The sequence below is a fragment of the Sminthopsis crassicaudata genome, chromosome 2 (assembly GCF_048593235.1).
Source record: "Sminthopsis crassicaudata isolate SCR6 chromosome 2, ASM4859323v1, whole genome shotgun sequence".
NCBI lineage: Eukaryota > Metazoa > Chordata > Mammalia > Dasyuromorphia > Dasyuridae > Sminthopsis > Sminthopsis crassicaudata.
The window spans coordinates 256,459,563-256,475,690 of record NC_133618.1 but is presented as its reverse complement, the minus strand read 5'-3'; the positions used below and the strand labels follow the sequence as shown (position 1 = coordinate 256,475,690).

The window sequence follows — 16,128 nt, the reverse complement described above, 5'->3', positions numbered from 1 at the left end:
TTTGCATTTTACCTGCAGATCCTTACTGGAGAAGACTGGAATGTGGTCATGTATCATGGGATAGAATCCCAAGGGGGAGTCAGCAAAGGAATGTTCTCCTCTTTCTATTTTATCATCTTGACGCTGTTTGGAAATTGTATCCTTTTGTGGAAAGAGGTCTTTGGCACTGAAATGAGAGTTTCTGGGTTTGAATGGTGACTTTTCCCACTTAATGTTACCCATAGAAAGATGCTTCCATTTTGGCTAAAGTGAAAGGGTTAGAATAGAGAGTCTTTAAGACTTTTACCAGCTCTTGCTCCTGCCCTGTGGGGGTGGGTGCCTCAGCCTGACATGTTCCCTGATCATCCTAACTCTAGGAAGGATCCTTTTTGGAGCCCTGGGCAGTGGATGAAGTGGCTTCTGAGGGATCCATCTGGCTCCAACTGCGTGAATCCCCAAAGCCCTCTAAACACCCGTGGGGTCCAGCCTGAAGCCAAATCCATGCTTCCCCTGCTTTCCCCCCGCATAGGCAGAACCCCATCTTTATGCCAGACTTCAGAGATCATGGAAGACAGAGGCTAAGCAAATTCTGAGGGAATTGCTCATCTGGGAGAGTAGACCCTAAGAGAAAGGGTCTCACAATGTGAGACATGTGAGAGCACATGTCAGCAAGCTCAATCAGGAAGGTGCAAAGTTTTGGGAGCTCGTCTGGATTGCCCAGGATTGGGAGTCACAGTCGTGGATTATAATCCTAGCTCAGCCATTGAAATACTGTCTGATTTGAGGTAAGTCACTTAACTTATAAAATGGGAGCACTGGATTAGAGAATCCCTGCTGACCTTCCTAGCTCTGAAGCCCAATGCTGTTGGCCCCTGAGTGTGGAAAGGCTACCAATATTAAGAGGGATCAATGACATCATGGCTTAATTAGGGCTAGGCTTCCTAGGTCTGCAACAAGAAAGCCATGAAGCAACAGAGGGATGGTCTGCCCAGCAAGGAAGACCACCGAAGTAAGAAATTTGACTGGGTAGAGAGTCAGAAAAGTACTGTGAGATTGAGAGCTGACCAGCTTTTCACATATGTCATTACAACAGTGATGTCTCTGGTTTTATCTTTTACACGGAGGCATGTAGTATACATACACACAAACACTCATACACACATGTGTGCATATAGACATGTGTGAGCATGTATGAAACAGGCCGAGTTCCATATACAGAGTCACATAGGGATACCTATGTTATACACCCATGCCCAGATCAGCCCGTGGCAGAGCTACACTCACACACATACATACCTGCACACCTATAGCTACATATAGATTTGCATACCCATAATTACACACATGTGCACAGTCAGCCAAAGACAGACTCACAGTCACACATGTACACCCTCACACAACAGTAGCTACATACAGGCATAAACATGCATACCCATGGTTAAACACATGTGCGTATTCATCTAGACAGAATCATAGTCTCACATGTGCATACCCATAGCTACACATAGACACAGTGCACACATGTATACTTGTAATTTCACAATGCACAATCTCACACCTGCAAACTTACAATTTCACACAGTCACAATGCATAGTCTCACACATGCAAACTCACAATTTCAGTCACAATGCAGTCTTATGCATGCAAACTTTGTTTCACAGAGTCACAATGCACAATCTCAAGCCTGCAAACTCACAATTTCAGTCATGATGTACAGTCTCACACATGCAAACTTACAGTTTCACAGTCACAATGCACAGTCTCACGCCTGCAAACTCATAATTTCAATCACGATGTACAGTCTCACACATGCAAACTTACAGTTTCACACAGTCACAATGCACAGTATCCCACATGCAAACTCATAATTTCAGTCACAATGCACAGTCTCACACATGCAAACTTACAGTTTCACACAGTCACAATCCACAGTCTCACGCCTGCAAACTCATAGCTACACACAGGCACACCTGTCATACCGACACACCTCCATGGTTAGAAATGATTATGTGCTGATGACAGTTGTACTGAGAAATACACATTTACATTTGGACACGCCTGTCCTTATACAAGCACATGCGAACCTAGCATAGACAGTCATATACACATGCCAGACAGTGGCTTATACCACGGCACTGACCCACTCTCACAGTCTCATGTTGCCATGGAAATGGGAACTGAGAGACTTTATAAACCTTAATGTGCTACATAAATGGGAGTTATTTTCATTGTTATTATTTGATAGCTGACTGAGTTCCTACTGCCATGGGGAAGAGCAGAGTGACCCTGACTGGCTTTTGTTCTTTCTGGAAGAAGCAGTGCTAGGGGAGGGAGACCACTTACTTTGGAGAAATCATACTTATTTTGATATAAAGGGATCTGTGGGGGAGTTTCTGATGGCGCTCCGTTCAGGAGAATGAGGCGTGGAAAGCAAGGATTGGTGGTATGAGGGTTCTCACAATCTCGGAGTGTGTTTTTAGGGCCCACAACAAGGGAAGTGAAAACAGGGGGAGACTTTATCTGGATGTTCCTTCCTTAACTGGCGCTTGACCAGACACCCTTCTGAATGTCTTCCTGGCTATCGCTGTGGACAATCTTGCCAATGCCCAGGAATTGACCAAGGTAAGCCAGGAGGAGGCATTAATGCTGTTGGGGGTAGAAGTAGGGAGCATTTGGAGAGGGTTTCTCAGCCCCTGACCAGGGGATGGGACTGGAACAAAAGCCTCTCTGACCTGTATCAGACCTTCTTCTCCAGGAGTTAGGGGATAATCTGGAGCTGTTCATCCTGTGAGGGCTTCGACTACCAATTAAAAACAGGGCTGGAAAAGGATATTGTACCGAGGCTTGGCTATCATCTCTCTGAATCCCTGTTTCCTTGGCTTTCTCTATAGGATTGTGCTGACTGCACAAAGTATACAAAAGGTAGCTCTAGTTTCTTTAGTATGTGATACATGAGAGAGAGAGAGAGAGAGAGTGTGTGTGTGTGTGTGTGTGTGTGTGTGTGTGTGTGTGTGTGTGTGTGTGTGTGTGTGAATCAAGGCCATTGGTCTGTGGTCTGAGCTGAGGACATTGTTTCTTTTTCTTCCTTTTTTTCCTTTTTCTTTCTTTTTTTTCCTTTAAAATTATTTTTTGGTCAGAGGGTTGAACCTGAAACTTTTCTCTCCTGAAGAACTTGACCATAGCAGAAAAAACTTTGAGTTATCTTCTGTGACATTTGCCCAAAGTGTGAGCCAATGTATCCCACTCCATCTCTAAAAGTGTCTTAGAAAGGTAACCCAAAAGTGGATGCCATTTTCTTAAAATAGCAAAGTATTTCCTCTGTCTCTTCCAACTCTGTCTGGGGCCTCATTCTGAGGTCAGGTCCCAGGCACTGTCCTTCTTCCCTCCCCGAAAGCCCACATGTGAATCATTTGTCCTGGATAGACTTAGGCTACTTCTTTGCTGGATCTGCATCTGAGCTCTTTGGAGAAATGCTAAGGAGGGAAGGTAGGTTTCTGGTTGGAACAGAGCTCTGAACACAGTGACCTCCTTGCAGTTTCTTCTCAGTATATGAACAGTCTAGTAGAATCCACTTCAGGCTCCAGCCAGTCGGGATCCTACTTATCCTCTCAGGCAGGAACAGTATGGATGACTGCAGAAGGCCTAATTGTTACAATATTACATCAGCGAGGATGCTTGGTAGGAAGCAAGGCAGCTTTGATGCTCTGAGGCAGAGAAACAGTGTGTATCATGATGTATGGTGAAATCTACAGATCCCTTCTTGTTTTGTGTTTTTAAATGAGAGAAATGCTCATTTCAGTTAGAGGTTAGTGAAAATAAAGATGACATTTTTTCCCTATCCATTCATGGAGTCCTTAAAAATCTATCCACTCTGAATTCTAGGTTAGGAAGCCCTGATAGAGTAGATAGAGTTTTGGATTTGACCTTTGGACAACCAATTCATTTTAGGCACTTAATTGCCATATGAGACTGGAAAAGCAATTTAATTCCTCTGAGTCTGAGTTTTCTTATCTATGTAATGAAGTAATGATAGAATCTACCTCACAGAGTTGCTATGAAGCTCAAATAATATAATATACATAGGGCACTTTGCAAATCTTGAAGTATTTTATATATGTGAGTTATTATTAGTATTACTTTTATTCTTATAGAAAACCAAAGACAGCACAAAGCTTTCTGGGCAATGCATACCCAAATTAGATAAATACCAGGAAAGCTGATTCTACGGTATTTGAAATGACTTTTGGAAATGTCACAGAGGAATTCATATGTCTTAGAAGAATTGGGACCCTTTCCACTAGGCAGGAGCTGAAAAATTCTATTTTTCCCCCTTAGCAAACCCTTTGCCTGCCTCAATAGTCTGCCTTCCTCCACTGGCCAGGTCCCCAGATCCCCAGGGAGAATGGATGATTAGGCTGCTGCCAAGACATCTAGAAAGTGACAAATATAGCAAAAAAAAAAATTCAAACCACCTAGAAAGCTGGAACTCCAGCCAGAAGGGACAAATATAGTCAAGAGTCTACAAACACAGTGAGAATGCTGGAAATTTAGCTCGAAAGTGAGAAACATTGTGTTTGGCAAAGTGAGTGGACATAGAAAGGGGAGGAGAAGATCAGAGAATGAGGGGAATGTTTGACACCCCTCATCTCACCATGGTGAGACCAGCCCTGCTCTGGCTGCCTCATAGATCTTGGCTCCAGGATCCTAAATTCATAGTGCCAGAGCCAGACTTTAGGCCCAACATCTAATGCAGTGTGCTCTCTTTACAGAGGAAGAAACTTGTCCAAAGAAAGAGGCTGCCTCGTAGCAGAATTAAGATTCATACTCAGGTGCATGAGTCAGAGTTCAGACTACTTTCCACCACACCACTTGGAATAGTGCCTCCTGGTAGAACCAATGTGCTTTGTTGCATGTTCATCTGGAAGAAATGATGTATACACTCCTCACAGGGAGACTACTGTTTGGAGGCATCTGGGTGGGAAAATGGTTAGAACATGTAGCTTCCCAGTCAAGAAAACCTATAAAATGAGAGTAGTTCCTACCTCCAAGGGTTGTTATGAGGACCAAATGAAAAGCTACAAGTGCCAGGCACACAGTAAGTGTTTAATAAAACACTTTCCCTTCCCTTCTCTTTGCCTTTCCCTGAGGCTGTGGCGGAGGCCGCTGTTGGTCAGAGTCAGTGTATTGTCCCTCATAGTGTGCCCATATGGGAGGAGGAATAGATGCACTGGGTGCTGGGTGGTTGACTCTGGAGTGTTTCCAAATCCCCCAATTGTGGAGACAAAATGAACTGTAATCTACTGTAATTTAAGTACTAATTGTGGCTATTTGCAAGTTGAGGGGAAGAAAGATGGGAGGAGGAAGGAAGCTTTAAAAATCTCCTTCCACAGGTGTCACAAGCTAGAAATTTCTCTGCCCCTCCTCCCCCTCCTAGTCCCAGCTGTAATAATGTGTGGAACATGCTATAACTTTAGAAATAGTTTTAATTGCTTTCATTAGGTTAATTAAACTGGAATTCTGGATTCGTTCCAAATCTCCTAAATTAGATTGTGAGGCAGCATTGACTCTTTCAAATGATTACATAAAATTTCCAATGCTTCTTCCCTTGTCCCACATCACAGACAAATGGGCTTCTGGACTGGAGCCTTCTTGATTTAGGCACCGCATTGTTCTCTGCGGTTACCTAGGAAAGAACAGAATCACTTATAAGCCAAAAAAATCTCTTTAATGAGCCCTGAAACTGTCCCACATTCTCTTCTTTATAGTGCAAACATAGGCTTGGCTTATTAAGCGAATTGTTCGCTGATTAACTGGTAGTTCCAGATTCTTTAGCCTTTTTAATCTTTTTTATTGAGAAAATTTTATCCTATGGGGTTGATTTTGGAAATTCATCGCAGACCATACAAAGAAAAGTCTCTTCAGCCAGCCCCTCCATTAAGTTCGCTTCTTCGCCACATGAGTTCTTTGCTCTTCTGAGAATATAAACCCAAACCTTTGAAGAGTCCGGCTTCTAGCATGCAGTGTAACCTTAGGCAAAACTTCTTTGGGTGAAATAAAGGAGGCCTGTAACTATAACTTTCTGACTTTCCAAACAGGATGAGGAAGAATTGGAGGAAGCAGCCAATCAGAAGCTTGCTTTGCAGAAGGCCAAGGAGGTCGCTGAAGTCAGCCCCCTGTCTGCTGCCAACATCTCCATAGCAGCGTAAGGGTGGTTTTCTGCTTTGGGGGGCTCCGGGAGTGGGGATCTGCTCAGTAGAGCAGGGGCTGGGGTGCCACCTCAGGGTTCACTGACCACTGGGCTCTGGCCTGGAAGGAAGCAGGCAGAGGCTGAGGCTCTCTGCCCCTCCTCTCCTTATGAGCCCCTAAAAAGAGTTCACCAGGTGAAGCCTCCCCAGCAGGAGAATGAGGCGTGTGAAGGGAGGAGCCCTGGCTTTGGCTGATGGGGCGGAGATGGGGGAGCGCTGGAAGCGCACCCTCTGCTAGTATGAACAATATGAGAAACTTAGATGGTGTGGAAGATGCTGAGCCAGAGCTGGAGGGCTACAGTTACAGAACCTTTTAGAAAGACTCAGAGAAAGATAGTAGAGGAAGTAGGTGGTACAGTGGGTAGGGTGCCGGCGTGGAGTCAGGAAATTCTCAGTTCAAGTCCAGCCTCAGACACTTCCCAGCAGTGTGAGCCTGGACAAATCATTTACCCTCTGCTGGCCTCAGTTTCCTCAGCTATAAAATGGGAATAGAAATTTCACCTACTTCCTAGGGTGTTGTAAGGATCAAATGAAACAATATTTGTATAACACTTAGTATGATGCCTGATACATTGTAGAAGATTAATAAGTTCTTGTCTTCTTCCTAGTTTTACCTTGTCTAGGCAAACAGAAAAAAAGATGTTTTGCTTCCAAGGAGCTGGGCTTTTTAACCCAATCCAAACAAAATCATCTTTTTAATTCAGATTGTTGAGCTTCTTCTTCTTCTTTTTTTTTTTTTTTTCTTTTTCTTTTTCTATCAGGGACAAATTTCTGAGCGTATATTGTAAGTCTGTAGGAAGTAGGGAAATAATATATGAAATTTTACCTTATATTCAACTTTTCAGCAATTACTTGTATAAATTTAGGGATGCCTGGTTCTAAGTGCCCTAATGCCTTGAAAGAGTCTGTGCTTTCCCAGGCTTTGAAGGGAGATCAGATCAACTAAAATCAAAGGCTGTAGAAAATGAATTTGATTTGACACTAAAGGACCTGTATTCAAATGTTGACTCCACTACTTACCACTTAGGCTTCTTCTCTCCAGGCCTCAGTTTTCCCAGAAAAGAAAGATGCAAAAATGCTGTCTTTGGTTGAAGGTCGCCATTGTGAGTCTCTCCTGTTGTGGGGTTTGACATTTTCATCACCATGCGAGTGATTAATGGACCACCACCCAGCAAATATTTAGCCCATTGTTAGTTTTCATTTGTTTTGTCCTGGTTAATTTGATACTACCCAGGGAGATCCTGGAGAACCTGACTTAATAGTTCTGAAAATAGTTCACTTTGCTACTTCCCCTGCTGCTGATATTTCATTTATTACTCTGCAGTTTTGTTGGGCAAAATTGTCCTATGTCAGCCTTCTGAGCTGAGAATTCAGTTGTGTAGTTGGCTGAGAGCTCAAGGAACAGTTCTGTGGAAAGACAGTGGCTGGTCAGTCATTGAGGAGAGCGATCACATCACATGTTGAGGCTGGTTCTTAGGTTTTAGCAAAATCTCTAACATGAAATAGTTACTCGTTTACACTGCTAGAACTCTCATCTCCTACCTCATCCTGTGGCCATAAGAGATAGGATTCCTCTTTTTATGGAAGAGAAATGTCATGGGATGGATTTTGATTTTTTCTCTTTTTCACCTGGTGAACTCTGTTGGGGAGACACAGCTCCCATCTAACTGTGACAGGTTAATGCTGGGGACAAAGGGTCGGGAGTCGGGGGGAAGGGGCAATGATTGTTTGGAAATATGTGTGAAAGTAATAATGAACCAAGACAAGTTGACTCTTTAATGTTCTGACTGCTCCGTTTCAGCTCATGGTTTCACTCGGGCTTTGTGATTTTTTTCTGTTTAGCATTGTCCATGCTTTATTGTTTCTAGAGGTGAGTGAGTTTGTTCAGTTTGTCCCCTGTTCCTTCTGAAGCCCTCTGTTGTGTATAGCAGTGAGCCTGCTCCCACCCTAGACCTGAGCTCCTATATTAGATGGAGGGGAGGGCAGTTGGGAGGGCTGTCAGGGAGACATTCATTGATGCACAGATGTTGGGAGAAGCTGAGACAAGAGGAGAGTCCTGTCTCATTCCCTTCCCCTCTCCTTGGAAGTACTTATTGGCTTATCCCTTAACTGGAAGGAAATTTGGAAAACCTTAGCTTCCTATGTGCCCTTTGTCTTTGGAGGTTCCTCCTCCCTGTCTCCTTCTCTCCACATAGGACTGCACCAATGCTGTGTACAAAAGGGGCTGTGTCCAGCACTTATATTAGCATCCTTTCCCACCTGACCCTGGGATATTAAGAGATCACCTGGCCTGGGAAAAGGCAGAGAAATACTCCTGGACTCAGAGCTTGGGGTTGAATATTATGTCACTTTCTAACCTTTTGCTTACATGTTTTCAGAGCAGTCTTTAAGGGGTCATAATACCTGGGAGGTTCCCAGGCAGAGTCCAGGGTTGAAACACTCAATTCAATGCATAACACACTGATAGCCTTCCCCAACTTTGGCTTGGATTTTAGGGTCACTTTTGGTAGTGGAGTCCCTAGATACCTATAGATAGAACTGGTCTCCCAGGAAGTTACTGAGAGGGATACCAGATGGGGCGTACTTTGAACCGGGACTCCCTGAATTATTTCTTTGCAGAACTGTAACAGGCAAGGAAACCCTCTCCCATACTGGAGGGATAAGCACACTATGTGAGAGCCTCAAGGAGACGGCTCCATAACTGCCCTAGATACAGGGTAATTCAGACCCTTGTGGAGTACCATTTCTCCTCTATCACTTTTGCTCTTTCTGTCCCTTTTGTACATATATTGGGGAGCAGGGTTGGGAGTATGGGTCTATATCTTCTGAAGGCTCTGATTATCATTAAGGCTTCCTCTGGCTTCATGTTTCTGGATTCTGTAGTTGTATCTTTTATAAACTTTTATGGGCTATGACTATTAGTCATCAGATTGAAACCAAAGATCCCTACAGAAAACTTTGTGCATCACCAGCAGATCTGAAATGAAAGGCTCTGTAGATGAGTGGAAATGTTTTGGGCATCTAGTGGGCTCTTTGTTCCTCCCCTTTAACTTCCAATGCGCCTCTCCTCCCCATGCGTGTCTCTGTCTCTGTGTATGTGTCTTTGTGTGTGCACCTGTGTTGTCTGTGTGTGTGTGTGTGTGTGTGTATGTGTGTGTGTGTGTGTGTGTGTGTTTGTTTGAGGTGAGGGGAAGAGGGAAAGAGAAGATGTGATTGCGGATTTCCCAGTGTTTGCTTTTTTGCTTTTGTGGTGGCGCAGCCATCCAATATAAAGCCACAGATGCCCAGTGAGGCAGGTGTCTGCCCGTCTGTCTGTCTATCTGTCCATCTGTCTGTGTGTCTTTGTGTTTCTCTATTTCTTGTTCTATTTCTCTTTTTGCACAGTCATGGGTAAGTAATAAAATGGAACAATGATGACATGTGGGGGTAGGGAGTGAGGTTGCTTCTTAACTGGTTCTGGTCTGCTGGGTGTGGTATGGCGTTCCATGAGTTTCATGACAGAGGAAAAGTGATGTCAAATGGAGAAGAGACCAACCTTCCAGGACTTGCCTGTTCAGGGGTCTGAGAAATAGCATGGGAGATGGTCCCTGCATATCTGAGGGATAAAGCAATGCAGAGGTCTGGGTTCCCGAACCCCTAGATTGTACTTTGGAACTAGGGCATTGTGGGCTTGGTCAGTGGTCCAAAGGACTTCAATAGCTTCCTTTGGGGCAAAAGAAAGAAAAAGGGAGGCAAACAAGCTCCTGTATTGGAGGTTTACCCTTGACTGTTGATTGACTAAGTATTATTATAGTGGCTCCAGACTTCCGTCCTTCTCCTTGATCACTGGGAAGGATGGTATTATATGGCACACTCTGTGCTATGTCTTCTAGTCCTCTACCCATGTCTTTTCCTGGTTTAATGGGCAGCTGATGGTGTAAAGAGACCAACTTCTTTTGGAATCCTACTATGATTAGACTCACTTCCCACTCATGAACTTTTAGCAATTCAAGTTGTCTAGATTTGGACTGTGACTCAGAAGGACTTCGGTATTCCTAGGTCCCACATGGCTCCTTCTCCCTCAGCCTCAGCTCCTTTCCGGCTCTGATTTTCAGCCCTGAATAGAAATGCAAGCTGGGCAAGAGATGTGGTCCACCATGTTGCTGCTGATCCCTGAGAGAGCATTGGAGAACTGGAAAGTCCAGGTTTTTGTAAGCTTTCTCACAAGATGGGGGGCAGACTATCAGCTTTGCCAGGAATCTTGCCTTCTCCTTCCTAACCTTTAGGCAGAAGACCCAACCTTAACCCTAGCAGGTATCTGAGGGAATTCTCTCCATCCTAAATCCTGGAGAGAAACTGAGGCAAGGAATAGAAAAGGGGGACATTCTTTGATTTCCCTAGGAACCCTGTGCCATTGTTCTTGGCCCACCAATCTGATTTCCTCATGTACTCAGTCTTAGAAGGAATCTGACTGCTCATTTCACTATCCAGACCAGAAGAAGGCATTAAGGTAGCTGAACAAAGGGAAAAGGACAGTGAGCGACTGGGGTGCCTTCTTTTTGAGAAATTGTGGAGGAAAAAGAATCCCATTGGTTCATCTCTGAGAAGTTTAACTGCCTTATGGGTAACAGTGATGTAAATGAAATTCTATGTTTAGATTTCATTGAGACATGTGGGTTTTTTGGAGGAAGACTCCTGAAGAAGTCAAGAGAATTAACTACATTGTACTATTTGCTATTTCTTCTTGGACAAGTAATTTTTTTTCTGGACTGACTTTCCTTATCTGTAACAAAATTTGGAATTGATAATCTTCAAGATCCTTTCCAGTTTAGAAGTTATGTGAGTGTATGACTCCAGTCAGGGGCATGCTGGTAAATGTTTAACAACCAGCTCTCCTAGAGAAAAAATTATCCAACACACTTTTAAATTTAATCTGCAGCCATTTACATTTTCTCCATCACTTTCTTAAGTTTAGACAACAATCAATAAATCAAGCCCTGATTTTTGTAGCATTTGCTGATTTTTAGGTTTAAATGTTCACATGAAAATTTGATAATTGCCTGAGCAAGAATAATCTGGTTCCAGCACATCCTTGATTTTAGCATTAAAAAAATTCATCAAGTGTTCAGGAAACTCTCACTATATATGTAAAAGTTGCCTGGATTGAGGCTGAGAAACTGGAAAAATCAATAGAATTTTTTGGTGTTTTTTTTTTTAATAGATAGCCCTAACCTATGTGGGACAAGCACACCAAAGGCTGTGCCTTGTGTAAGGGGCTAATGCAGTGATGCTACTCAGCTCTCCCAGTCATGGGTGCGGGTGACAGAGTCTGAGTAGGGTCTCAGTTCACTTTCTGGGTGGGTGGAAATGAGAAAGCCCCAGAGCTCCAAACTGGTTCTTACAGGGTGGGGGGCAGAGGATGAAGAACGGGCAGAGGCCAAAGTTAACAGCCTCTCATTCTCTTTTGCGCTTTGGTTTGGAAGGGGTGGCATTTCTTCCCACCTGCCTGCCCCCCCCTTTCTCTTCTTTGAGGAGATGGTTTTCTTTTGTAGCTGGTGTACTTTCGGAAAGCCTCCCTGGGCTCCTTCCAAGATGCGGCTGAAGTCACTCTCCTGACTGGCCAGGCTGAGCCAGGCCAGGCCAGAGCTGTCTGAGTCTCCTCCCTGTGTGTTAGAATTTTATCTTAATTTTTCTCACCTTTGGCTCTGTTCTGTTTCTTGCATGTGCAGTTTTGTAAAGCAAAATCGAGGCACTGTATCTCGCAGCTCATCCGCCTCCAGCGTAAATTCACCGTGAGTTGCTCTCTGTTACGATATTCCATAAATGGCTCTCTGATATATGCACCCATGTGGCTCATTTCCTCGCCTGCTTAACTCCTATTCCCTCCTAAAAGCCATTCACATCATTGGATCAGATACCTCCTAAGCCTGGATGGGGCGTGTCAGCCATCTTCACCCTGAATGGGAACTGTCTGGTGTTTTGTATAGGGAATGTTTTGACATCCTAAATGTAGTTCAGTACTACTTTCACTCCTCCCTTTTCTTTTTTTTGTCTCTGTCTGTCTGTCTGTCTGTCTGTCTGTCTAGTCTGTCTGTCTGTCTCCTGTCTCTGTCTCTAACATGCCTGAGTTTACTGTCTTGGTTTCTCTTCATTTTGGATATTGTGCTGTGTCTGTGGTGGTTTTTGTGGTCCTCCATGTTTGGGCTTGGGCTTGGGGAAGGGCTCACAAGTGCATTCAGAGCCCTTGCAGGGATGTGGTCCTCTCAGTCCTGTGTCAGACCTCTTCAAGCCTTGCTTGGCTGTGTGTCATGTAAATGAGACTGGGAGACCACTTCCCCCACAGGCTTCCACAACCACCCACCTGTGAGGCTGAGGTGAGATACCAGGCAGAGACTACATAAGTCACTTGTTCATTTATTCCCCAAGCAAAAATAGAGAACCCGGAGCTAATTTTCTAGCTGAGTCATCGGAGAGCAGATCTGGAAGAGGGTCCTGGAGACAGGATCTGAGAGGCAGACTCAGCCGTAGGGCACCTGGCATTGGAACAAGGCACAGCAATAGATCTGCCAGCCTCCGTGCTCAGCCACCTGACTCAAGGGCCCGCTGTGCTCCCTAAATGGTGTCACTCTCATTTGTCTGAATCTAAGCTGTTCATTTTGAGAAGTCTTTAAAGCCTGATTCCCAACTCTTTTGTAAAAAAGCTCATCAGGATGGGGTCTATTTTGGCCATAATGTGACATTTCCTCAATCTTCATTCTTTTCTCACTGGGTAGAGGAATGAGGGTCTTGCTTAGGCTGATCCATGAGTGGCAGCCTGGAAGCCCTACATGTTTGCTATCAGTAGTACTGCTGACAAGCTGAGTCAGACCTTATCACCCCCAAATGCAGAGTAGGACCCTGAGTCATAGGGCTCCTTTCTACATTGCCCTTTTCTTCAAGGAGGGGATATTTCTTTTTTTTTTCCTTTTTCCTGGGAGAAAAGCCCTCCCATACTGGGACTGCTCAGTGGCTGATTTCCACTATTTGGTAAGAACCAGAAGCAGAACCCCTCCTGAGGCCTTCCAAATATGCTAGTGTAGAAGCTATCCTTTCCCCTTTAGTGCACTTTATGGGCTAACAACTGGAGTGACATCATGATTCTCCATCCCTCATAACTGGAGAATTCAGTGAATAAAACTTAGATCTTCCCACAGTCCTGAATCCTCTCTTCAGATGAGGGTGGGGGGTGACTTGTGGAAGCAGTGGCTACTATGGCTGACACTTAGTAAGGGACACCTGGATCCAAGCCCATTGTGAATAACCAGTCCAAATGACCAATCTTTAAAAGGCCAGGTTCTCTATCAGGTACAAGTCATCTCTTCAGTTTATATTTCTGTCAGTATTTTATATTGGGCAAGTGAGCCCTCCTACAAGTTCCTAATGGTGGGACTACTTTTACTCTTCCGTGGGTAGACTGGAATAGGCAGTAGGGAAGTCCCTTCGCTGTTATAGTCCCACAGATCCCCTTTGATGCATTTCAATAATGGAGTTAGCCTCCACATTCTTCTAAGTATTGGGAAGGAGCAACGGGTCCAGCTTCAGTATCTCAGGAAGTTGATCAGGCTATAATTAGTAATTATCTGAAGTAAAAGGGGAGAGAACTTGATTGGCATAAGGGAGATTTTCAAGTGTTCCCTTTGACACATAACTGCATGACTAGAGGCAGCCTATCTAAATTCTCAGTACCCCAGACAACAAAGATTCTAAGTTACAGATGGGTTGCTGATTGATATATGGAGGGCATTCCCCCACACTGATGGAATCATGCATCTGGCATTGTCCTCCAGTTCCTGAGTCTAAGAAGCAAATAACTTGAAAGCACTAGAGATTGACTCACATCTTTTAAGCATTTTGTTAATTTAATCTGACCTTGGGACAAAGTTGATGGGTATCTTAAGGCTATTTAGTTGGTAACAAAGGGGTTATTTTGTATGGTTTTTATGGATAGAAGCCTCTAAATCCATGGCGTATGTGTGTGCAGTTTCTATCACTCTCAGTAAGGTCCATATTTACAACAGTCCCTCAGTAATAGCCATTGGGTAAGGCAGCAGATATTCTTCAGGGCATTTGAGAAGAAAAGGAAGAAGAAAGACCCCAGAGGAGGAGCCCCTCTCCACTCCACCTACATATATATGGACAGCCCTCAGCCTATCCCAAGGATCATCCTCTGGAGTATGGGATACCTATGAATGAGGTCCCAGAAATGATCAATTGACTTTTCATGTTGGGAAGGCAGGAGAATGGGCAGGAGAAAGGGAAGAAAATTATGCTTCATCATTTTCTTTTACTTTATGCCTGTCCTTGTAAGTGTGATTTTAGTAATACTTCTTGGAAACTTTCTTGGGGGCAGGGACATAAGAGAGGAGGATTCAAAGGAAAGGTGGGTAGGAGGACTTGGATCCCATAGAGCTATAGTTTTAAAGCTGGACTCGATGGGAGAAGAGGTCAGTCAAACCAGGTTTTCTGATAGAAGCAGAGATAGTTGTGGGTCACTCTGAAAGGCTACTTATAGGGTTTCTGAGCTTAGTGAAGATGCTCCAAACCGAGGAGCTTCCCTTGCCTCATCCTCCACATGGGCCCAGATTATCTCCATCCAGAATATCTGCCCCATTTCCATCCACAAATATGAATACATTGCTCACTCAGGTACCTTCCTGTAGTGCTGCCTTCTATTCAGTCTCGTCCATTCTCCATCCCTATCTGTCAGGGCTCTCAAGCTGAGACATTGCCATCAGAGCTAGGTCAATTGAGAGGACATGTGAGAATCAATCATCCAAGGGTCTCACTCGACAGGGAGTTTTATGAGCAAATTTAAGCGAATGACTCAGAAGAGGAACTTTCCACCTGGATTTGGACTGGTCAGTGCAGTAGTTAGAACACTGGCTTAATTCTTGGCTTGACCCTGGTCACAGTGGTACAATGGAAGGAGCAATGGATTTGAGGTCTGAGGACGGAGGGCCAGTCAGTCATCAGCCTTTCTGGGCTTCCAGAAAATGGGAGGGCATATGAACTAGACCACTTCTAGATTTATGCTTCAATGAATCTGGGCTAACAAAATATCACAGCCTTCATTTAACTATTAAGTGTGGTGATTTTGTCCTCAGACCCAACTGGAAATCAGGGTCCATGGACCTGCCATTGGTCATAAAGATGACAGGACCAGATGAGAAGATATAAAGGGCTTTGTAACAAGGAGGCACTATGTATAATTCAGTAGTTATGGTGGGGTTGTGTGCATGCCTTGACCCTGATGCTGATGGGGTGATGGTGAGGTGAGCAGCCACACAAAGGTGAGGTAGGATTCTATTTAGCAGAAACACAGCAGGCAAATCTCTGCCAGGGAGGATGGTGACTGAGAGACCAAAGGTCCCAGCTCCTCAAGGCTCTTAGAGCTCATGCACAGGGACATAGCCTAGGGCAGTGTCCTGGTGCTGTGACACTGGGAAAAGTGCCCAGACTGAGGCACCTGATGCAGTGCCAAGGCTCTCATGTGGTCTCCAGAAAGTTTTGGTGCATGTAGGGGTAGGAGGAGAGGAGTGTAAGAGAGCCTAGAGAATGTTTCCAAATGTCAGGACAAAAAGGAACAGGAGAAGTATCTTAGCTTCTCTGTGGAAAAAAGAAGGAAGAGTTCTTATTTATTTGACAGTTGCAAAATGTTCATCCTAAAATGTAGTTGGGTCTGCACAGGAGGGGAGATAGTCCTTCTGAGCCCAGAGACCCTTGGGAAGGAGGCTGCCCTTCTTCCCTCTGAGGAGGTTCAGTGAAGATGGCGAGGGTGGGGTGGAAAGGGGAGAAGGGGATGGGGTAGGATCTAAAGGTTGATGAGCCCTTGGAGAAAACCTGGGTACACTTTGTCTTACCAATGATGGCCTAATTACTCCTATG

General features: G+C 44.4%; 1 protein-coding gene across 4 annotated transcripts in view; it reads left to right on the top strand.

Annotated features, from left to right (window-relative positions):
• The window catches only part of CACNA1B (calcium voltage-gated channel subunit alpha1 B), a 250,476-nt gene that overhangs the window by 115,901 nt on the left and 118,447 nt on the right, over positions 1–16,128 (top strand). For 2 of the 4 annotated variants that reach the window (XM_074288958.1, XM_074288957.1), the window contains exons 16-19: positions 19–136; positions 2,535–2,602; positions 6,076–6,182; positions 11,934–11,996. In XM_074288958.1, coding sequence (XP_074145059.1) covers positions 19–136; positions 2,535–2,602; positions 6,076–6,182; positions 11,934–11,996 — 356 coding nt within the window. The remainder of the gene's footprint in view (positions 1–18; positions 137–2,534; positions 2,603–6,075; positions 6,183–11,933; positions 11,997–16,128) is intronic. The other 2 variants (XM_074288959.1, XM_074288960.1) reach the window with 1 other exon arrangement.